This window comes from Aquarana catesbeiana, linkage group LG02, assembly GCF_042186555.1.
Source record: "Aquarana catesbeiana isolate 2022-GZ linkage group LG02, ASM4218655v1, whole genome shotgun sequence".
Taxonomy (NCBI): Eukaryota; Metazoa; Chordata; class Amphibia; order Anura; family Ranidae; genus Aquarana; species Aquarana catesbeiana.
Window position 1 is genome coordinate 330,009,890 of NC_133325.1, and position 23,708 is coordinate 330,033,597.

Below are 23,708 nucleotides of genomic sequence, written 5' to 3' on the forward strand. Positions count from 1 at the left end.
GGCTAAATCAGGCAAATATTCAGACATCAATATCTCCCTGCTATCCTTTCTGGTAATTTGGGGGCCTTGTGTGTTACCACTCACCTTTTTATGTTACAAGCCAGAATGTAATGCAATCCCATGTAAAAGAACACACCCTTGGTAACCAAACAGTAATGGTGGTTGCAATGCTGCAATACAGGCACCCAGTAGGGCCAGCACATATTGTATGTTTAGGTGCATTTCTCCACAGCCCAGAAACCCTAGGGCTGCTGTAGCTGGTATGTTTCAACCCTCTCTGCTAGGGTTGCCAAATGCCATGCACCTGCACCCCCCCATTTATTGCATGTTTCTATTGGTCCATTCCTGGCATATTTCTATTGGTCAAATACTGGCTAATAAGATTATGTGATAAGCAGAAGAGGATGCACTAGCACTTGACACTAACTAGAATAACTAGAAGCGTTGAACCTTACTGGCTAAACCAGCTTTGGAATTAAAATCAGTCAGGCTGCTCCGGTGGAGAAATGGTGACAGAGAGGTGTAAATCTTTACAAAATGTGTTCATATAAAAGGAGTAAAATGAATGAAACCATAAACACATATTTATTAAACGTATATTGGGGTTATATGGGGTTAGCCATGTCAGATGCAAATTCTGCCTTTTTGTTGTCTCTTTGAAAATCAAGCTAACCGTCTTTATTTTGTTATTGCTAGATATGCTGTATAATGAATTAAAACTGCAAAACCTCTAAAGAGAATGTTTTGTGATGTAATAATATAATGGAATAATAAATGTTAGAATTCCAAGGCTAACAGTAAATAGGAAACATGTCTTACATACATAAGCATACAGCTAGTAATTGGATTCTAATCTGAAGAACTTTATTTACGCATTTGCTTGGCGATTTTAAAGCTGTTTCTTTACATTTAGAGATAGCATTTGTGAAAATTCATGAAACTCTAAGACATGATGATCCCTTCGTCAATATGTGATTACAGGGCTATGTTCAATTCAATTACCTCTTGGCTCATGGTACAGCTTCTCGAGTCCCTCAAAAGGGTGATCTGTGAGGAATATTCGCACAGTATCAAGTGCACTCATGATAACAGGTTCCTTGGCTTTTAACTCCCTCTTGAAGGCCTGAAAGTAAAAAAAAAAATCTATAAGTAGAAATGAATTTTCTTCATAAGGAAGCATAAATCCAAACACTATACAAGAGCTCTCAATGCTATTAGTAATAACAACAACAACCAAGTAATGAGAACACAAACACTTTAGATATAAGTAGACTCGCTGACAGTAAAGCACATTAGGATGCTACTGCCTTTTAGTTTGCCTTGAGTAAGAAAAACTAGCTGCAACCCAATATGGTTAATTTATGTTGGGTTGCTAGTATTTTTGGTGGTAATTGTTTGATCCACATTGATGTCAACAATGAAGATAGTTCCTTAGAAACAGAAGATTGCAATTACAATGGTACAAATGGAGGTTTCCCTTGCATTTTCCCATGTAGCCTCCAGTGTTATGACTGACTGAATTGTCAAGCTTCTTAAAATCATCCACGGTTATTTTATTCAAGAGGCTTAACATAGAAAATGTCATGCCTCTCGAGCCAGAAATATACAACCTTTCAAAACCAAAATTCTGGGGAAGGACTGGAGAATGTCTCACATGACATGGAAAAGGCCAGAGGGTACATCTAATATGTAATAAATAACAACTCTGGGGTTTTTAAAGATGTGCAAGGTTAGAGGATTAAGTGGCAGAGATCTGTGGATTTGAGATTAATAGTATAAGGGGAAAACTACTGAAATTAAGGTTGAACCTGGATGTGGCTTTCTTCCACAAAGTCACTGTAAGATGAATTGGTTCCCAAAAGACAAATTTCTAAGTAGGTGTTAATGCATATTCCAATTCTACCTACTAGGCTTGGAAATGTCTAGACGTCCATCTGACTAAATGTTGTAGGTGGTGATGCACTAAATGGGGGCCGCCAGTCCTTTCTATTAGTGGCTCTTTTTTTTTTTTGTAATGCATTCATTTTTGATATTGACAAATGATTTATTATGTAGGGATTAAAGAGCTTTGTGTTAGACAGCCATTGGAAGAGTGGCAAATACATACAGAATTTAAAATGGATTTAAACCCAAATAATTCTCCCACATTTAAATGATAGGCCACAACACCAACCAATAATTTATATAGGAAATGCTTTAATTGGGTCACATTACTTTTTCTTTTACTTTTACCCCAGAACACAGTATATTTATAAGAATATGCTTTGATTTTTTTTCTTTTTGGTTTATTGACACTTCAGGGTATCATACATGATATGAGTTATAGGTGCCTCTATATAACTAAAAATAAGGCCCCTGATAAATAACACTCTTTAACCTACCTGTTCTATAATCCATTTTTCCTTGTAAAGTCACTTTCTTTTTTTTCAACAGAAAATGAAATAAATCCCAATTTGTTAAAAGAAAAGTAAGAGGAAAATGCCAGAAAGGCAAATGTAAGAAAGATGGTGATTAAAAAATGCACTGCAAATGTTGTTCTCATTTCCGCACACAGCTGCTGACAAAGGATGAACTTTGGTAACTACTTCGGTAACTACTAGCACAAACATATTTTGTGCAGTCAAATTCAAGGTTGCAGTAGACACATTTTATCCATTTTCTTTTTTTTACTTTTCCTTTTATTTGGATTGTGAAATATCAGTGTTTCTATAAGTTATACATCTTTATTGTTGTCTGTTATATCCTGTCAATATATTTTTGGGTTTCTAAGTAGAACACATACTACTAGAAAAAAATTTGAGCCTGTATTTCAGGTATTTGCTGTCACTCATTTCCCCCTCCCCTCTTCATCTGAACTTTTTAAGTAGTACTCTTGCTGGACTGATCTAAAATTATGAGAGCTGCAGAGACTTGCTGCACTTCTTCTGCATATTGGGGACAAATAGTTCTCCATAAAAAAATTACCACTCCAGAATAATGTGGGGTGACCTTTTCATTTAGCAGGGTACTAGATGGTATTTATTTTTTAGGGCCAAAGGAATAGTCTCCACAGAAAGGATTGTAGTGGGCTGCAGGGCAAAGTGGTGCGTAATTGAATTGTAAATGTGTAAGGTGGACAGCAGGCATAATTTAGGTGGAAAGCAGCCAGAGAAGTGCATGTTAGGGTTCAGGATTGACACAAGAGCAGACAATAAGGTTGAAAAACAGACACATAATTTCATAGTGGTGGAAGGGACAGGTGCACAAAAAATTACACAGCAGACAGAATTCATAGTGGGCTGTAGGGCAAATGAAATGTGTACAATGGTACGCATAGGAGTGCAAGAGGGTGACAATCAGATACAGGGGTGCAAAATGGTTATGTAAGTAGACAAAGGAATGGATAGTGGGGTGGAGAGGGGACAGTGGTGCACAACTGGGGCATAAAGTATAGAGGATTGCATAATGGGATGAAAACTGGGCATGAGTACACAGTGAGAATGTAAAGAAGACAGAGGAGAGAGGCATAATGGCGTGCAGGGGGTATACAGTGGGATACAGAAAGATGGATCAAAATGGTCTGCAGAGTGGATAGTAGGGATGCACAGCAGACAGAATGGATTGAGCACATGAACTGAACAAGAGAAATCCATGCATGTGTGGGTAACCCAACTTTACCCCTTCTGATCTCGCCTGTCACCTGTCAATCACATAATTGTTGCTGCATGTAAACATGCTTTCCTCATTAATATGCAGTCTATGACATGACTGAATCAAATAAGATCAGATTGAAACTATTTGATTCACCAAATGAAAGTGCAAGATATCCAGTGCCTTCTCTTTTGCGTTTTTATTTTCCATGCCTATATGGCCATTGGATATATGTAGAGCCTGCATGGACAACCAGAATCCTCTTGGCACCAGTAGAGTGTGGTACATTTTAAGATTTTATAATACATCAAAGAATAGTGACAATTATGCAAACAATAACAGAATTTACTAAACCAAAGTACATCAGGAGAACTTTTATCTGAGTTAATCCATCAATTAACATCATCTCTGGAAAACCACTGCAAACACCAAGGCAGGTTTATACAGTGCCTTGAAAAAGTATTCATACCCATTTTTCACATTTTGTCATGTTACAACCAAAAACATAGATGTATTTTATTGGAATTGTATGTGATAGACCAACACAAAGTGGCACATAATTGTGAAGTGGAAGGAAAATGATAAATGGTTTTCAAAATTTTTTACAAATAAATGTGTGAAAAGTGTGGCATGCATTTGTATTCAGCCACACTGAGTTAACACTTTGTAGAACCACCTTTTCACTACAATTACAGCTGCAAGTCTTTTTGGGTGTGTCTCTACCAGCTTTGGATAGAGAGCGTCTGTGAACAGCAATTTTCAAGTCTTGCCACAGATTCTCAATTGGATTTAGGTCTGGACTTTGACTGGGCCATTCTAACACATGAATTTGTTTTGATCTAAACCATTCCATCGTAGCTCTGGCTGCCTGTTTAGGGTTGTTGTCCTGCTAGAAGGTGAACCTCTGCCCCAGTCTGAAGTCTCTTGCAGACTCTAACGCCGCGTACACACAGGCCAGACAGGCGGACTTTTTGACCAGACTGGTCCGACAGACCGAGTCCGGCGGACAATCCGATGGACCGAGTCCGGCGGACAATCCGACGGACCGAGTCCGGCGGACAATCCAACGGACCGAGTCCGGCGGACAATCTGATCGTGTGTGGGCTTCATCGGACCTTCAGCTGACTTTTCCAGATGAAAATCTGACGAACTTTAGATTTGGAACATGCTTCAAATCTTTACGTCGTAACTCCACAGGACCCAGAAATCCACTTGTCTGTATGCTAGTCCGATGGACAAAAAATTACGCTAGGGCAACTATTGGCTACTGGCTATCAACTTCCTTATTTTAGTCTGGTGTACGTCATCACGTACAAATCCATTGGACTTTGGTGTGATCGTGTATAAGCAAGTCCATTCATTAAAAAGTCCGTCGGAAGTCCGTCAAAAGTCCATTGAAAGTCCGTCGGACTAGTCCGGTCGAAAAGTCCGGCTGTGTGTGCGCTGCATAACAGGTTTTCTTCTAAGATTGCCCTGCTTTTGGCTCCATCCAACTTCCCATCAACTCTGACTAGCTTCCCTGTCCTTGCTGAAGAAAATCTTCCCAACAACATGATGCTGCCACCACCATGTTTCACGGTGGGGATGGTGCGTTCAGGGTGATGTGCAGTGTTAGTTTTCTGCCACACATAGCAGTTTGCTTTCAGGCCAAAAAGTTCAATTTTGGTCTTGTCTGACCAATGCACCTTCTTCCACATGTTTTCTGTATCCCTCATTTGGCTTCTCATAAACTGCAAACTGGACTTCTTATGGCTTTCTTTCAACAGTGGCTTTCTTCTTGCCACTCTTCCATAAAGACCAGATTTGTGGAGTGCACGACTAATAGTTGTCCTGTGGACAGTTTCCCACCTGAGCTGTGAATCTCTGCAGCTCCTCCAGAGTTATCACGGGCCTCTTGGCTGCTTCTCTGATTAATTCTCTTCTTGCCCGGTCTGTTAGTTTAGGTGGACTGCCATGTCTTGGTAGATTTGCAGTTGTGCCATACTCTTCAGTTTCTGAAGATGGATTGAACAGTACTCAGTGAGATGTCCAAAGATTGGGATATTTTTTTATAACCAAACCCTGCTTTAAACTTCTCCACGACTTTATCCCTGACCTGTCTGGTGTGTTCCTTGGCCTTCTTGATTCTGTTTGTTCACTAAGGTTCTCTAAGAAACCTCTGAGAACTTCACAGAACAGCTGTATTTATACTGAGATTAAATTACACACACGTGGACTCTATTTACTAATTAAGTGACTTCTGAAGGCAATTGGTTCTACTAGATTTGAGGTTAGGGGTATCAGAGTAAAGAGGGCTGAATACAAATGCATGCCACACTTTTCAGATATTTATTTGTAAAAGATTTTGAAAACCATTTATTTCGTTTTCCTTCAACTTCAAAATTATGTGCCACTCTGTGTTGGTCTATCATATAAAACCCCAATAAAATAGATTTATGTTTTTGGTTGTAACATGACAACATTTGGAAAATTTCAGTGTTTATGAATACTGTTTCAAGGCACTGTATATAAAAAGTTCACAAGGTCACAGGTAAGCAAACCAGTGGCCTAGGTCCTAAAAATCAGAACCAGAATGGAAGGGTTGCAATATAAGGTTCACTTGGCGCCCCCTGACTATAGGACATATGCATCCCCCTGTCACACCATCTATTGGGACAATTCTGTATTGGATGTTGAGAATAGAGATGAGCCCAAACACCCCCCTGTTCAGTTCGCAGCAGAACTCCTGAACAGGGAAATAGTTCTGCCCCGAACAGCGAACTCCATTGAAGTCTATGGGAGTCAAACATGAGAAATCAAAAGTGTCAATTTTGAAGGCTTATATATAAGTAATTGGCCATAAAAGGGGTATGGGGGTCCGGGTACTGTCCTGGGGGACATGTATTAATGCAATTTTTTTAAAAAAAAAACAATAGTTTTTTCAGGAGCAGTGATTTTAATGATGCTTCAAGTTCAACAATAAAAATATAAAATGTCTTTAAATATATTGACTGGGGGGTCCCCTTAGTCTGCCTGTAAAATGGCGCATCTGTAGCATGTATAGAACGTTTCAGCAAAAATTACATTTCTAAAGAAAAAAAAGAAAAGAAAACGAGTCATATAACATTTAAATTGACTCGCAGTTGCAATTGCTGGCACCCGGCTATTTAAAAAAAAATGTAAAAAATAAACGGTGCCTGCCGAGCCGGAAAACAGAAAAAAAATTGATCCGCCTGTCCTGAAGGCAAACTGCCAAATTGGCTGTTCTTATATTGGTAAGGGCGAGGCCACCTGGCGATGTCACCAGCCCAACATGCACTGGTTGGTGACATCACAAGAGAGCTGTACCACCAGGTCAGCTCTGCCCCCCCACCCCAAAGCGCCTTGTCCCCATGTTGATGGGGACAAGGGTTTCTTCCCCATAAACACAGCCCAAGGTAGTGGGGTCTGCAGGGCAGGGTCTGGTATGGATTTTGGGGGGACCCCACACTGTTTTTTTTTTCATATTTTTACTGGCAAATGTTTTTTGACAGCTGATGACTCATCAGTTGTTAGGATGCCGTGGCCGGCTTCCCAGCCCCGCTCCTTAACAACCAGCTTTTACTGCTTTATCCAATCAGGACACAGAATGTACTGTGCAGCGTGCAGTGCATTGTGGGGCGTTCACCGGGGCGAACACCCGCCGAACACCTTATAAATTTGGATGTTCCCAGAATGGAGCTAACAGACAATCTTTGACCAAAACTCATGCTCGGAACGAACCATTCGCCTCAACACTAGTGAGATACAGTGAACAGTAGGATGTATGAGCTGAATGTTGAATCTGATTGTCACTCTGTTCCACTGTGTGACATGATTGAATGTCCTGTATTAAGGTGGCAAAGTGTGATACCACAGCCAAAGTCTCTAACTGCCTGTCGCCCAAATTTTGCTGCCAAATTTTGGTACAAATGTCCAACATTTATAGGGAGAAAGGCACAATAAACCTTAAATTCAGTTTATTGCAATATATATATATATATATATATATATATATATATATATATATATATATATATATATATATATATATATATATTTATATAATTTTAATTAATTAAACTTGGCGGTTTCACCAAAAGAGTTATGTTTCATTAGGAAATTAAAGATATGACTTAAAAAAAAGTAAAGAAAAAGTTTTATTAATCTATGCAGAGAAGACTGATGGAAGCTTAATAAAAGTACATTTTAATTGCACCACCCTTGAACAAAAGATATTATTTCACCAGGGATTCATTAGCTTCCTCTCAGCTTTTAAAATGAGTATTTTGTATTATTAGTATTAGATTTTGAGTAGCTGGCATTTAACTCCAAAAATGAATTTTTTAGACATTTTATATCTCCCAGGAAATAAAATTAATTTATCAAACAAGCTCCGACAAAACCATGCCAAAGGGAAGCAGACCAACATTGATAACAAAATTAGCCTAAATGAATGTCTAATTTACAGCTAACGATTCTAAGCTAATTTTATTGAATTCTTGAACTTCTCCCACAGTTTGCGGGTCCTGCTGAGAAAATCGAACATGCATAATATATGAGCTGACAAATGAACAAGTAAACTACTTTATTTAAGTCTTTCTATTTGTCATATGTGCGGGAGTCATAATGGCATTCTGTCCTGAGCTTTAATAATGTATATTGAGTAGGTCATTTAGGATCTTAAACTAGCTGTTCATTAATGGTCTCAAACAGCAAATATCTCTAAAATTAAAAAAAAACATATGGAAGCTGGAAATTATTTTTTCATTATTTAAAACAGCTTTTATTTTCTTTGAAAAATACAATAAATCATTTCCAAAACGATGTAACACCAAGGGGCCTATTTATTTTTCACCATTTCTTTTTTCTTTTCTACATTTTTGCTCATTTATAATGTTGCTCTGGGCAATTTCTTCAATCTTTCTATGCAAACTCTTTCACTGCTGGGCGTTCTGTTTTTCACCTCAGGTGGACCATTTATGCTATTTTTCACTTTTCTGCCATTTTCCACTCTTTTCACTTACAGGTTTGAGAATTTGTAAAAGACCCCCCTCCCCCAAACATATATTTTCTGAAAGCACAGAACCTGTAGACTTATATTATGGTACTCTCTGATTTTCTTTTCCACATGCTTTCAAAACGATAAAATCATTATTATCACACATAAACGCAATATAACCCCCAAATGCTTACTAAATCAGAGAGATAAAACCAAGCTGAGTTAAGAAATAGCAAATATTTGTTCATTTTAAATTGTGCCTTTGTATAAAATAATAAAAGTCAAAGTTATGCAAAATTGTAAATAAGTGATGTTCGCTAGAAAACTCCATCCTGGCTTCACAAGCGTGTTGTGGGTCATAGTTTATTTCAATCCATGGCATTTCATGATCCACAGTGTGGTGCATAGCAGTGCCATTCATTATGAATGGGAACCATCTGTGCATGATGGTATGCTGATTAGAAAAAAGGATTCATGTTTGGTTTTCTGTGCATAGTGGTGCAATCTGTTGGAATGGGCTGTTCATTATAGCACAATGAATGTTAACACACGTAATAATGTTAAGGAGACACTGTCCCGGTGCACATTCAGGGCAGAGTAACAGTGTCTGTAAAAAAGGTCTCTCGCCTTTCAAGCATTCCCAATTGCTCTTTCCTCCGTCACAGTCACCATCAAAATACCCAGTTTTGGCTGGTGTTTGTGCCCAGTGGTGACATCACCAAACCATCATATGACAGTACCTTGGACTAGTAATTGGCTGCTAGAACCAAACTCTGTCACTTGGCAGTAGGTAACATGTGGAGATTGCTCGAGGGATAAGTGTTATGCGTTATGTGTGTGCATGTATATGTTATATACTGAATATATTATATACGGTATTATATATACAGTAAATGATATGTTTTATTTTATAATTTTTTTTTCTTGCTTAAGGTGGTTGTAAAGTCAGAAGGTTTTTTATCTTAATGCATTCTATGCATTAAGATAAAAAACCTTCTGTGTGTAGCAGCCGGCCCAGCACTCCCTATTCCTCCATTCCCAGATGATGCCTTATACAGAGAAACGCCCTAATACTTAACTGAGCCACATCTCTCTGCAGCGATGTCCACGAGTGCCTTGGCCATTCTGATTTGCTGAGACACAGCAGCAGCGCCATTGGCTCCCGCTGCTACCAATCAAAGTCCGTAAGCCAATCAGGAGAGAGAGAGGGTGTGGTCAAACCAGGGCCTTGTGTCTGAATGGACACAGGGAGCTATGACTCGGCTTGGGTGCCCCCATAGCAAGCTGCTTGCTGTGGAGGCACTCAACAGGAGGGAGGGGCCAGGAGAGCCAAAGAGGGACTTGAGAAGAGGAGAATCTGGGCTGCCCTGTGCAAAAGCACTGCACAGGGCTGGTAAGTATGATAAATTTGTTATTTTTAGAGAAAAAAAATAGACTTTACTTTCACTTTAAGTACTGTCACTAGACAAAATAAAGACATGATACCAATCTCATCGTTTGCTGCATTTGGGAGACTGCAGCACAGGAATGAGCAACAATAGGGGAAAGGGAAGAAGACATGTTGTTTTTGCTGCAGCAGGAATGAAAAAAAATTCATAAAGTTCCCTTAATACTGCATAACAGAACCTTTGAGTCTGGTTTGATTTTTAGGGGTGTACCCAACTCAAAAAACAAAAAAATGCATTAGGTCCCCCAGGAAATTTCAAGGGATATCTGTGCATGAAAACAAAAAAAAAAGTCCCCTAAAAATGCATACCATATCAGCAATCTGAGAATTTAGCCTGGCTGGACAGGAAAGGGGGACAAGAGTGCATCCCCCATTCTGAGTAATACCAAGCAAAAACATGGAGGGTGTTATGCCAGTGGGGACTCCCCTTGCAAAGCACCTTATCCCCATGTTGATGAGGACAAGGTCCTTATCCCCACAACAATTGTCCCATGGTTGTGAGGGTCTTATGCTGGGGGGGAGGTTATCAGAATGTGGAAGCACCTTTTTTAATAACAATAATACATAGTACCCCTTCTCATTCACAAAAAAATAAGATGTCACCAACTCACCTATAAGTAAAGACACACAAATGTTTGACTTATGTTTGAACCTTATACTGAGCTTATCCCTATGCTGTAATAGCAAGGGCCTAAACAAAGACCTTCATGACAAAAAAAGATATTATTTTAATGAAGACTTCAGATTTAAAAATATTGAAAATGGCTTTAAAAATTACACAAGATGGAGGCGCATGCGTGGCAGCTCTGAAGATGGCCGCTGGCTTCTAGAGCTCCGCTCCACCGCGGCCCTTTAACAGCCACCGGAGTGCCCTGAGCATTCCCTGAAACACACAGCCAGGACACATTTGCGGGGGAGACCCCCAGGAATCACCGGATCACAACGGCGCACGTCCGGAGGAGCTTGGAGGGTCAGATGAAGGCGGCTGGCATTCCGGCCAGCTATGCCAAGATGGCCGCGGCTCCACGAGGCATGCTCAGCACAGAGAGAGCTGAGGACTCCATTGCAGACCAGGACACTCAGCCTCCTCAGTCCTCAGGTACGGACTTTCCGCCCCTGCCCCTGGTCACCTCTCCTTCATCCACTGAGTCCCTTTAGGGAAGGATGAGCCCTGGCCTTCCATCTACCCCTATGATAGATCCCCACACAGGGCTTTTATTGTCCGTATCAGAGACATCTGCGGCCATTCCTGTGCCCACAGACTTCCCCTCAGTGATGGAGGCCTTCTCCCAGCTGCTCTCCAAAAGTCTGGCCCTAAATGCAACCCAAATTACAGCATCCATCCATGCAGATCTGCAACAAATAGGGCAAAGAATGGACACAATTGAAAAGAAAGCTGACCAGGCGGTGTCACGCATCAATCAAAACTCAGCAAAGATCCAGGACATGCAGGAACAGTTGGAAACAGCTATTGCGAATATCGATGACCTCGAGAACAGGTCGAGATGCTATAACTTTCGCATTCACGGGCTCCCCGAATCTGAAAAAGAGGTTCACAGTTGTGTGAAAACCCTGCTGCGGGCCCTCATCCCTGATATTTCAGAGCAACGCCTGGAACTCGATAGAGCTCACAGGGCCCTGCAACCCCCTCACTCGGATAGTCTCCCCAGAGTCATTATCGTTAAGCCCCATTTCTACCCTGTGAAGGAGGAAGTAATGAGGAGATCTAGGGGTGCAGACAACATTAACTTGCTGGGTCATAGGATTCAGATCTTCGCAGACTTGTCGCCATACACGGTACAAAAAAGGCGCTCCCTCAAACCTTTGCTCCAACTACTGCTGGAAAAGGAAATATCGTACCGGTGGTCCTTCCCTCTGCGTTTGAATTTCTCCTACAGAAACAAAAACTATAGCTTCTCTTCCTTCGCAGAGGGAGAACGCCTTCTTCTTCAGTTGGGCCTGATCCCCCTGGAGCCATCTCCCTCCCAGAACAGCAGGAGCTCCACTTCGTCTACGAAAAGGCCCTCCCCTGCAAGCCCGTTACAACCTACTTGGCTGAAGCAAAGTTCTAAGCGTTCGAAGGAAAATCTTCCCCCATGATGTCCTGCAATGGCCAAGGATCAGGGCTCTAATCTAGAATTATCCTTCTGTCATTTCCAGAACTTCAGAGTCTCTTCTGGTTCTCCATTGGTACCTCATCTGAGATCTCCTGCATTAAGGGTTTGACTGTTTTGGTACAAGTTAATGTTCATACCTTTGTTCTCAGTTCCCCAGGTCAGAGATCAACAGCTCCCACAACTGCATTGGCATGGTTCAGAGACAGGGGGGTAATTCTGCCTAAATACCTCTGGACTTGGCTGGAGGGCTTGTTTATGTTCCATTTTTCACCTCTGGGAGCTTACCTTCTCCCTATATGACCTCACAAGAGCTTATAATGTGTAGATAATTATTGGGTATCCTATCTCGTTTTAAGCTAGGGTTAGGCCTATTGTCCCGTCTCACGGATACACTGGATCACTCTGAAGGCCCAGGGCCCAGACGATGAAGTGTCTTCTCCCACTCTCCCTTCACAGCTGTCAGACCTTATAGTTCTTTAGTCTATGATCACCCTGAAGTTATGTGTTTATAGGTCCTCCCGGGCTCCAGGGTTTGGGAGGGGGGGTCCCAGGAAGAGGGTGGGATTTCATGTTCAGCTCCCGACTATTGGCAGCATACCTCTGTTTGCTTTTATGGTAGTGGGATTGCTCGGTCCTTTTATGAAATGTTAGACTATTTTATGGTCTTTAGTTGTGTTAGTTTTTAGGTGGCGGGGCCGCGGTGCTCCAAATGCACCTCAAGTAGAAAGCAAGGGCACTGCTAGTGCATTTGGTTTCTGGTTGGACTCCGAACCTCTCAGGATTAGGGTACGGCATGGCAAAACCATCCTACCCCGGGATTTGGGGGGGGTCTGGGGACCCCCGTGTTATTTTCATACATTTATCTTACATGCAGGAATGTTTATTGTTTCAGTTTAATGTACTCATTGTCCTCTCTTCTCTTCTCTCTTTCATCCTTTTCTCCTCCCTCCCTCTTTGTCTCCACATGGGCTGGTCTGGCTGCCGCTTCCGTCTCTGGCCTTCACTCCCAGGTCACGCGTCCTCGGCATTCTCCAATCTCAGGAACATCCGGACATCTTCATCTCACCGGTCAGGTAAGGTCACTCACACAAATAGGATCTCACTCCACTTACTGTATGCCTGAACACCCAACCATTTCTCCCACCCTAAAAATTATATCACATAACACACAGGGTCTGAACTCCCCCATCAAAAGGAGAAAATTATTCCAACTCTACCAGTCTTTCCATGTAGATATACTCCTCTTGCAAGAGACTCACTTCCCCATTTCCTATAAGACCACATTCCTTCACAGACGTTTTCCACAATTCTTTTTATCCTCTGCACCCAATAAAACCAAAGGGGTAGCTACCTGTTTTGCTAAACATATTAACCTATCTCAACCAGAGATGGTGGTTGACCCTCACGGACGTTATTTATTGGTCTCGGGGAATATAGATGGGGAACTATACTCCTTTGTATCCTATTACTCACCTAACAAGGGACAGAGGGCTTTCTTTGAAACACTACTCCACAAACTTGGGCCGCACCTAAAGGGCACAATTTTTTTGGGTGGGGACTCTAATATAGCCTTCGACTTTTCCCTGGACAAATCCGGATCGGGGGTGTCAAGACCTAAACGTCCTTCCAAACAAAGTCTCCGAATAGCGAAGCTCATTCAGGGGGCGGGCTTGATAGACATCTGGAGGGAAATGAACCCTCGGCCAGAGACTTCACACATTTCTCAGCACCCCATGGATCATACGCCAGGATAGACCACATCTTCACACGCGCCAATGTGATCCCTTTACTTGTAAAATCCCGGATTGTAGATACTCCTTTATCTGACCACTCTATGGTCACTTTGACAGCCCTCAGACCTTCGGGACACAGAGACCGGCTGCGCTGGCGTCTACAGGAATCTATTCTTAGTGACCCCATACTAGCCTCTATCATAGAGGAAGCAATTAAGGAATACTTTAGTCTAAACACTTCGACGGATGTTTCCCCTTCCATGGTATGGGCGGCACATAAGACTGTGATCCGAGGAAAACTAGTTCAATTGTCAGCTCAACTTAAAGCAGAAAATAGAGCAGACACGATAAAGTTAATGGCAGAATTTCAATCTCTCTCAAAAGCACACAAACTCCATCCCACTCCTGTTTCATTGGCCAACCTAGACAAAGTTCGGGCCCTTCTCAATTTGTCCTTAACTACAGCAGCTGAAAAGCACCTCAGGTGGACTGGGGCACGGTTTTACTCTCAGAAGGATAGGATAGGGTCAAAACTGGCGGTTAAACTTAACCCTAAACCTCGCCAATTAGCCTTCCCCAAAATCAAGTTGCATTCGGGAGACCTATCTCAGAACCCTACAAAAATTATGAAGGAGTTCCATTGGTTCTATTCAGATCTCTACCAACCGCACTGTCTCTCTTCTGTGGAGTCAAAAAACAGTTTCCTTGATTCACTGAGTTTACCCGCAGTGTCTACAGAACATAAGGATCTGTTGGACAGCCTGTTCTCACCATCAGAGGTCCTCGACACGATCAAATCTTTGAAAACTGGTTCCTCTCCAGGTCCAGTTGGGTTTTCTACCGGATATTATAAAAAATTTGGTGCTACACTGGCACCTCACCTCTCTAAGTTTTTTAACTATCTCCAGGAAGGTTCCCCTCTGGGGACAGATTTAAACACAGCATATATCTCAGTGATTCCCAAGCCGGGGAAAGACTCGAGCGAAGTAGGGAACTATCGGCCTATCTCGTTAATTAACAATGATATCAAAATTATGACCAAGATTTTAGCGAATAGACTAGCAAGTTTTATACCTTCCTACATTAACAGAGATTAGGTGGGCTTTATACCAGGGAGGCAGGGTCCCGACCAGATTAGACGGTCCATTGATGTAATCTCTCTCCTTAAATCTCAATGGGACGGGAGCCCTCCACAAACAGGTTTCCTACTGTCGATTGACCTACACAAGGCTTTTGATTCCATAGACTGGGGTTATCTGTCAGAGATTCTGAGAAGATGGGGCTTTGGCCCTCACTTTGTGAATTTAATTCACTCCATGTATTCCAAATCTACTGCTCAGGTAAGACTAATGGGTAGATACTCAGAATCATTTACAATTGGTAGGGGGACCAGACAGGGGTGTCCCCTTTCCCCACTCCTCTTTGCCATGGCCATTGAAACTCTAGCTATAGTGATTAGATCAAATCCCGATATTAAGGGGGTCACTTGCAGAGACAGGGAACACAAATGCGCCCTGTACGCGGATGACCTCTTGCTTTACATAACCTCTACGCTGATTTCTATTCCAGTCATACATAGAGTGCTAAACTCATTCAGTAGAACATCGGGTCTGAAGGTCAATATGTCCAAATCCACGGCCCTAAATGTCACGGTACCACCCGAATTGCTCTCACAGCTCTCAAATAACTTTACGTTTTCCTGGGCTCCCAAGGCCATCCCCTATTTGGGGATATACTTGACCCCAGATGTTAAAGACCTAATTAAAGCTAACTATCCCCCATTGATCACCAAATGTAGTGGGGATCTTCAACATTGGTCGAGATGTGGTCTGTCCTGGTTGGGAAGGGTGCATGCCGTAAAGATGACTCTCCTGCCTCGCCTCCTATATTTATTCTGTTCGCTGCCAATCCCCCTCCCGAAGAGCTTTTTGGGGAAATTCCAATCTGAGATAATCCGCTTTGTCTGGGGAAACAAGGGGTATAGATGTCCGTCCAAAATACTTATACCCTTGAAATCCCAAGGTGGCCTGGGCTTACTGGACCTCTGGGGATACTATCAGGCAGCACAGTTATCCCAAATCTCGATAATTTTTTCTAAAGGCCCGAAACCGGAATGGCTCTCTATGGAAAGGTGGGCAACACCCCTTAACACAATCGATTTCCTCTTATGGTGTGACCCCAAACAAAGACCGGCTATAATGGCCCCTACCCTCTCACACTCTATCTCTTTAAGCACTAAGTTATTAAAACACTCCTCTCTCATATCCCCTCTAAAACCATTATCACACATCTTCCATAACCCTAAATTCCCCCCCTGGATTAAATATCCAGGCCTTCCGATGGTGGACAGATAAAGGCCTCTACCGGATAGGCCACTTCTTCTCCCTGTCTGGCCCCCTTACCTTATCCCACTGTATACATAAGCTAGACATGCCCAATTCGGAACAATTTAGATACACATAAATCTCTCACTTCTTAAATGCTATTTGGATCACCAAACCGGAACCTCCCTCATTTACCCCCTATGAGTATTGGTGCTCCAACATTTCAGACCTAAAGGGAGGAATTTCTCTAATATACAACGCATTACAGATGAATTTGGACAAGCCGAGCTATGCGAAGGCCTGGGAGGAGGACAGGGGTGGTACGTGGCCACCAACAGACTGGTTCCGGTCCTGGACACGCTCCTTCAGAGGTACTTGTAACATCTCCCTTATCGAGGCTAATATAAAGGTTATGTCCAGGTGGTAGTATGTCCCCTCTAGATTGGACTTGATCTATCCTGGGACTTCTCCTTTGTGCTTTAGGGGTTGCGGGCTATCGGGGTCTATGATACATACTTGGTGGACCTGTCCCAGCATTAGATCCTTTTGGTGGAAAATCTTCCAAATAATAAGCAAATTAGTAAAGGTGCCAATAGGTCCCTGCCCCTACATAGCCTTGTTCAACCACACCATCCCCGAGATAGCTAAACACCTACAGGCCCTCTCTTTCTTTGTTCTGTTGGGAGCAAAAATCACTATAGCTAAGGCCTGGAAGAAAACCACAGTGGCTCTCCAGCCTTGTAAAAGAAAGGTGTCTTGGATCATGGCCCAGGAACAAATAGTAGCTAAGCTGAATGACAACATGGAAAAATTCTATGCCATATGGGAACCTTGGGCCATGTTCTGCAATATAGCTCTAATACTGGGGATGGGACCTGGCTCCGGACCTGCCCATGTTCTAAGCTGACCAACTCTCTACCCTTCTTTTTCTCTGTCCTCCCCTCTCCCACGTTCTTTCTTTCCTCTCTCTGTTTATTTTTAGCCTCTCAGGCTCCTTTTGACGGACTTAGATATCTTTACCCCATTGGCTGGGGATATCTTGGATAAGGTTGTTCGGGGCGTCGGGGGGATACCATCACCGCTAGATAAATTTAATTTTCTCATACATACTGGCCTAGAGGTAGAGGGCACCATCATTTTGCCCTCTCTCGTGGACCTATCATTACTGGAGGCAGCGAGGGATGCTGGGGAGACCCTTATCACACCTACAGCTCTGACCTGAATATGCTGTCCGGTTTTATGGTACCTAGGCTTATTACCCGGTACCTCTCTACCATTTACCCCAATAGTTTTTATGGTTTAGTGTTACCCTTATATAGCCTTTATGTGTTCTCTTCTTTTACCTAAATAACATCCTTACCTTTTTTGATCTGGTCGACTGTAAAGCTTTAGTAAGCAATTGCATGTAGCTGTTTTAGGAATATATTGTATTCTGAATTTACGCAACTTTATGTTTTTATGTGAAAAATCTCAATAAACTTCTTTAAACTTAAAAATTACACGATTGTTAAAAAGCTTTATGCAATTTTAGTGATTGGATTTTCATCTTTTAAAGCTGCTATTCTGGAGTTTTAAGCAAACATCTACGGTAGACTGTACATTAAAATGTATGACTAGATGCTCATATCATAAAGAGGTAAAGAGGAAATTCACTTCCCCTGCTTTTCCTTTCTTTCTTTTTTTTTTTTTTTGAATTTGAGTTTTTGCTTCTTCCTAATAGAAAATAGTTTTTTTTTGTGTTATTTTTTTATTATATATATTTTTCTCCATACAGTCACTGGTAATTATATTAGTAGGACAGGTTATGCCTAGCCACTTTGCTAATCAGCAGAGAAAAGTCGGATTAACAGAGAAAAGTATGTCACAAGGATGTGCCTTTCTTTGTGCTGAAACAGTAAAGTGTAGTGATCAGTACCACATGTCAGTTTTTATAAAACTTCTTGGGACATGGGTTTACATTGCACATGAGAGTGTGTGTGTGCACTCAGTTTACAACATAAAATGACATATGGTTCTTACATGGTCTGCTGTCCTAATGCAGTTTAAGGGAAACAATAGTATAATTGTATTGGGTACACATTATAAGCTACCTTATAGGCTAGAATTACCCTGTAGAACTGAAAAAATCTATAATGACGTCAGGCACAAAAAGTTATAATATAATAACATTACATACCAATCTACTTAACAATGTAAATTTATTAGTGCCAAGGTCAATGAGCTTTTGTTCATGTCAAGAGGGTTTTACACATTACAGAATGGAAAATCTACTTGAAATAGGTCAAATGCAAGTCAGAAGGAGGTCAACTGCAGATCAAATGCACCTGTCAATAAAGTCTAAAAGATCTCAGAAGTCTTTCAAACTGATGTCTTACTGATGCCATTGACAAAGCCCTAATGCCTCTCAACACAGGCTCTATTGGTGCTTTAAATCAATGTTTCTCAACTCCAGTCTTCAAGTACCCCCAACAGGTCATGTTTTAAGGCTTTCCATTATTTTGCTCAGATTATTTTATCAGTTTCAATGCCTTAGCAATTAACACAGCCGTTTCATCTGAGGAAAATCCTGAAAACATGACCTGTTCGGGGTACTGGAGTTGAGAAACATTGCTTTAAATCTTGTGCATGAGTAATAAAAGAGCAAAAGAAACTTAAAAGAGATTCTAATTCTACCCCAGTCTGCTAATAAGTGTCTGTCTGTTCCACTGTGGTGGAGATACTCCTTATTTCATGTTCTAGTAACACAACAGAAAGGAGGATAGAAGACAGACAGAAATAAAATCATGGGGGGGGGGGGGGGTACAAACCTTATCCAATGCAAAACTAATAAAATAAAAGTCGGGAATAGAGTTATATTTTAAACAAGCTTCCATAAACCAGCCACACTTTATATTCAGTTCTACATACTTTTGATAAGAATAACAAGAGCTAAGCGGAACTCCACTGTAATGATAAAAAATCCCTTCCCTTCCTGTTTGAAAAAAAATGGTCCCAAAGCAATATTCACCTTCCCCACACTCCATTGTTCCACTGCTCGTTCTCTTCAAGTGCCTGGCATTACTCCTTTTCCAGGTTAAATGACATCAAGCCACTTCCTGTGAGCCAAGGGAGTCAAAGACATGCCCCTTGGGAGATGCATTATGAAGATGCTCATAGCTCACAGAAAAATGATGCAGGGAATAGAGCCCACATCACTATGTGAACCCATTCATCATAGGGGACCCTAGCGACTGGACCAAAGACAAAAATCTATACAAAGGATGTAAAAAAGAAAATAAATGGTTGTGCTCCAAAGGGTAATAATGCTTCACTGGCTAAGCACTGAAATTGTGCTTTACAGTGTAACTCTACTTTTGTTGCATGGGTAAAACACAGCTTCACTTTAATTTTAATGTACAACATATGTGAAGTAAAGAAAAATATATTCATTACTGGAAAAAGAACAGTTTGAAAAAATGCCAGGTTGTTTTTTGTACAGAAAAGCTTTCATTTAGCTGCAGAAAACATTTTACCTTTTATCTTCTTTAAAAAGGCATAGAATAAGATCTAACTTTTTTGGCAGCCTAATCAACTGATAATTAGTTTGTTAAAGCACTGTGTATCATAAATAATTGGCATTAAAAAAATAAAAATAAATAAAATACTTGCTTTCCCCTTTTTTTTCTATCCTTTGTTGTATTTCAGTGCTACTGATTACCTGCAACCTCTTTTCAGCAGTTTCTTGTTTTAAAACAATTGGCCCAGCATTTATCATGACAGGTTTTAGAACAACAATGGACCAAGTCTGCATAATGGGTGTTAAAATTGTGAATTGTAGTCTCCAACTGAAGGGTGACAAGGTGACAATGCAGGAGCAATTGGGAAATTGGGAAAAAGGAGGGGAGTGTTTTTACCCTATAGTAGGAAGTGCCTGAACAAGTACCTTTGTGGCGGGATCACAAGATAGTATTTAATATAAGCTGCGATTTTACAAGTATTTAAAAGCAAGAAGGCTAATAACTAAAAATCTTTATGCCCTGAAAACATATTATAAACTTCTTTAACTATGAGAATGGTAATGTTTCTTATCATCCTGTAATTTATGACACTATGAGGTTGGTTTACTAAAACAGGAAAGTACAAAGTTGGGTGCAGCTGTGCATGATAGCCAATCAGCTTCTAACTTCAGCTTGTTCAATTAAGCTTTGACAAAAAAACCCTGGAAACTTATTTTGCACTGTCCAGTTTTAGTAAATCGCCCCCTATTAATTTTTCCACTTATGTGAGACCTCTCTCCTCTTTTCCCATATATTATGATTACCTTTTGTCTCATGTACTCAGGGAAATGAAGTAATATTAGTGTCTGTGTTCAAAACTTTGCGTCTATATTTTTCCATTTATGATGTTAATTTTTACAGTTTGTTAGGCTTTTGAGAAGAAATAATAATATCTTTTTTAATGTGTATATGTCATGAGCCCCATGAGAGAAAGGTGAAGAAAGGGTCACAATGACTTCAGCTGTTTCCAAACTTTTAATGAATCACTTTTCCTTAACACTATAAACAAACTGTTTGCAAAGCTAGAAACCGAAGAACCAAAGATATTTACATTTTCTGGTTTGTTAGATATAAGACCTGATACCACTAAAATGAGTGGGCAATACAACCACTTGACTGTTTAGAATGAAATCCCTGTCTGTGGACAGAGACTATTGTGAAGACTCCAAGAGTTGTTTATCCAGTTGAACTGGCTAAATAATCAATCAGACCAGTCAAAGTCCATGTTAAGAAACTCAAAGAAATATTAAATTTTTCCCTTACTCAGAAATATTTTAAAAGTGTACCAATCATTGTTGTGAATGACATATTTACAGTATCTCACAAAAGTGAGTACACCCCTCACATTTTTGTAAATATTTTAAAATATCTTTTCATGTGACAACACTAAAGAAATGACACCTTGCTACAATGTAAAATAGTGAGTGTACAGCTTGTATAACAGTGTAAATGTGCTGTCCCCTCATAATAACTCAACACACAGCCATTATTGTCTAAACCATTGGCAAAAAAAAGTTAGTACACCCGTAAGTGAAAATGTCCAAATTGGGCCCAATTAGCCATTTTCCCACCCCGGTGTCATGTGACTCGTTAGATTTACAAGGTCTCAGGTGTGAATTGGGAGCAGGTGTGTTCAATTTGGTGTTATCGCTCTCACTCTCTCATACTGGTCACTGGAAGTTCAACGTGGCACCTCATGGCACCTCATGGCAAAGAACTCTGAGGATCTTAAAAAACTTGTTGCTCTACATAAAGTGGGCCTAGGCTATAAGAAGATTGCCAAGACCCTGAAAATGAGCTGCAGCACAGTGGCCAAGACCATACAGTGTTTTAACAGAACAGGTTCAACTCAGAAAAGGCCTCGCCATGGTCGACCATAGAAGTTGAGTGCATGTGCTCAACGTCATATCCAGAGGTTGTTTTTGGGAAATAGGCCTATGAGTGCTGCCAGCATTGCGAGGTTGAAGGGGGGGGTCAGCCTGTCAGTGCTCAGACCATACGCTGCACCCTGCATTAAATTGGTCTGCATGGCTGTCGTCCCCGAAGAAAGCCTCTTCTAAAGATGATGCACAAGAAAGCCAGCAAATAGTTTGCTGAAGACAAGTAGACTAAGGACATGGATTACTGGAACCACGTCCTGAGGTCTGATGAGACCAAGATAAACTTATTTGGTTCAGATGGTGTCAAGCGTGTGTGGTTGCAACCAGGTGAGGCGCACAAAGACAACTGTGTCTTGCCTACAGTCAAGCATGGTGGTGGGAGTGTTATGGTCTGGGGCTGGGGAGCTACAGTTCATTGAGGGAACCATAAATGCCAACATGTACGGTGACATACTGAAGCAGAGCACGATCCCCTTCCTTCGGAGATTGGGCCACAGGGCAATATTCCAACATGATAATGACCCCAAACACAGGTGCTAAAGAAGCTGAGGGTAAAGGTGATGGACTGGCTAAGCATGTCTCCAGACCTAAACCCTATTGAGCATCTGTTGGGCATCCTCAAATGGAAGGTGGAGGAGGGCGAGGTCTCTATCATCCACCAGCTCCGTGATGTCGTCATGGAGGGGTGGAAGAGGACTCCAGTGGCAGCTTGTGAAGCTCTGGTGAACTCCATGCCCAAGAGGATTAGGCAGTGCTGGAAAATAATGGTGGCCACATAAAATATTGACACTTTGGGCCCAATTTGGACATTTTTACTTAGGGGGTGAAATAACTTTTGTTGTCAGCGGTTTAGACATTAATGGTTGTGTGTTGAGTTATTTTGAGGGGACAGTAAATTTACACTGTTATGCAAGTTGTACACTCGTTACTTTACTTTGTAGCAAAGTGTCATTTCTTCAGTGTTGTCACATGAAAAGATATGATAAAATATTTACAAAAATGTTAGGGGTGTACTCACTTTTGTGAGATACTGTATGTATATCATGATCATGTCTACATAAATATATGTATATAGCATGTGTTTTTACCTAGATTAATAAGTACTCATAATATCTACAAGAGTAACACATTTATCCATATTTAATAATTGTATGTGATATTGATGAGCAAAATTGTACACTCACATTGTACTGGTTACCAGAATTACTAAATATTATATCTATCTCTATCTATCTATCTATCTATCTATCTATCTATCTATCTATCTATCTATCTATCTATCTATCTATCTATCTATCTATCTATCTATCTATCTATCTATCTATCTATCTATCTATCTATCTATCTATCGATAGATCTATAGATCTATCTATCTATCTATCTATCTATCTATCTATCTATCTATCTATCTATCTATCTATCTATCTATCTATCTATCTATCTATCTATCTATCTATCTATCTATCTATCTATATATATATATATATCTATATAGATAGATATATATATATAGATCTATAGATATATATATAGATCTATATATAGATCTATATATATATCTATATATAGATCTATATATATATCAATCATGCACCATTATACAAGCAGATACACATTATGAAGATTGAGCATATTACTTAGGAGATATTTCAGATCAAGTATTGCTGCCCTTGGACATGCCTGGTGGTTGAAAGAGATATTACCTAAATCTACAAAAAGGTAATCTATAGATCTTTCAACCGATTGAAAAGAAGTTACACCTTCTGGGCTAGGTTTATTATTATTTTTATGAGCCTATTGTCCAAAATGGTATATAGGATCAAGATAGATGTCATGGGGGGACACTTAATCAGACACACAGACACACATACTTCATTTATCAACTCATATTGTCACATTCATGAAGATTCATTGACACCTAATAGACACCTTTGACATATTTTTTGCCCTGCAGTTTTTTACCCCTGATCCCAGTTCCAGGCTTGGGCTCCTGGGTTCGCCGCCTCTATGGAGACATTAGCCTTGCTACTGTGTATCTTCCT

At 40.7% G+C, this 23,708-nt stretch overlaps 1 protein-coding gene across 2 annotated transcripts in view; it reads right to left on the reverse strand.

Annotated features, from left to right (window-relative positions):
* DMD (dystrophin) overlaps nt 1-23,708 on the reverse strand; it is a 3,507,873-nt gene that overhangs the window by 836,492 nt on the left and 2,647,673 nt on the right. For both annotated transcript variants that reach the window (XM_073614841.1, XM_073614839.1), the window contains one exon: nt 1,003-1,123. In XM_073614841.1, the coding sequence (XP_073470942.1) occupies nt 1,003-1,123 (121 nt within the window). The remainder of the gene's footprint in view (nt 1-1,002; nt 1,124-23,708) is intronic.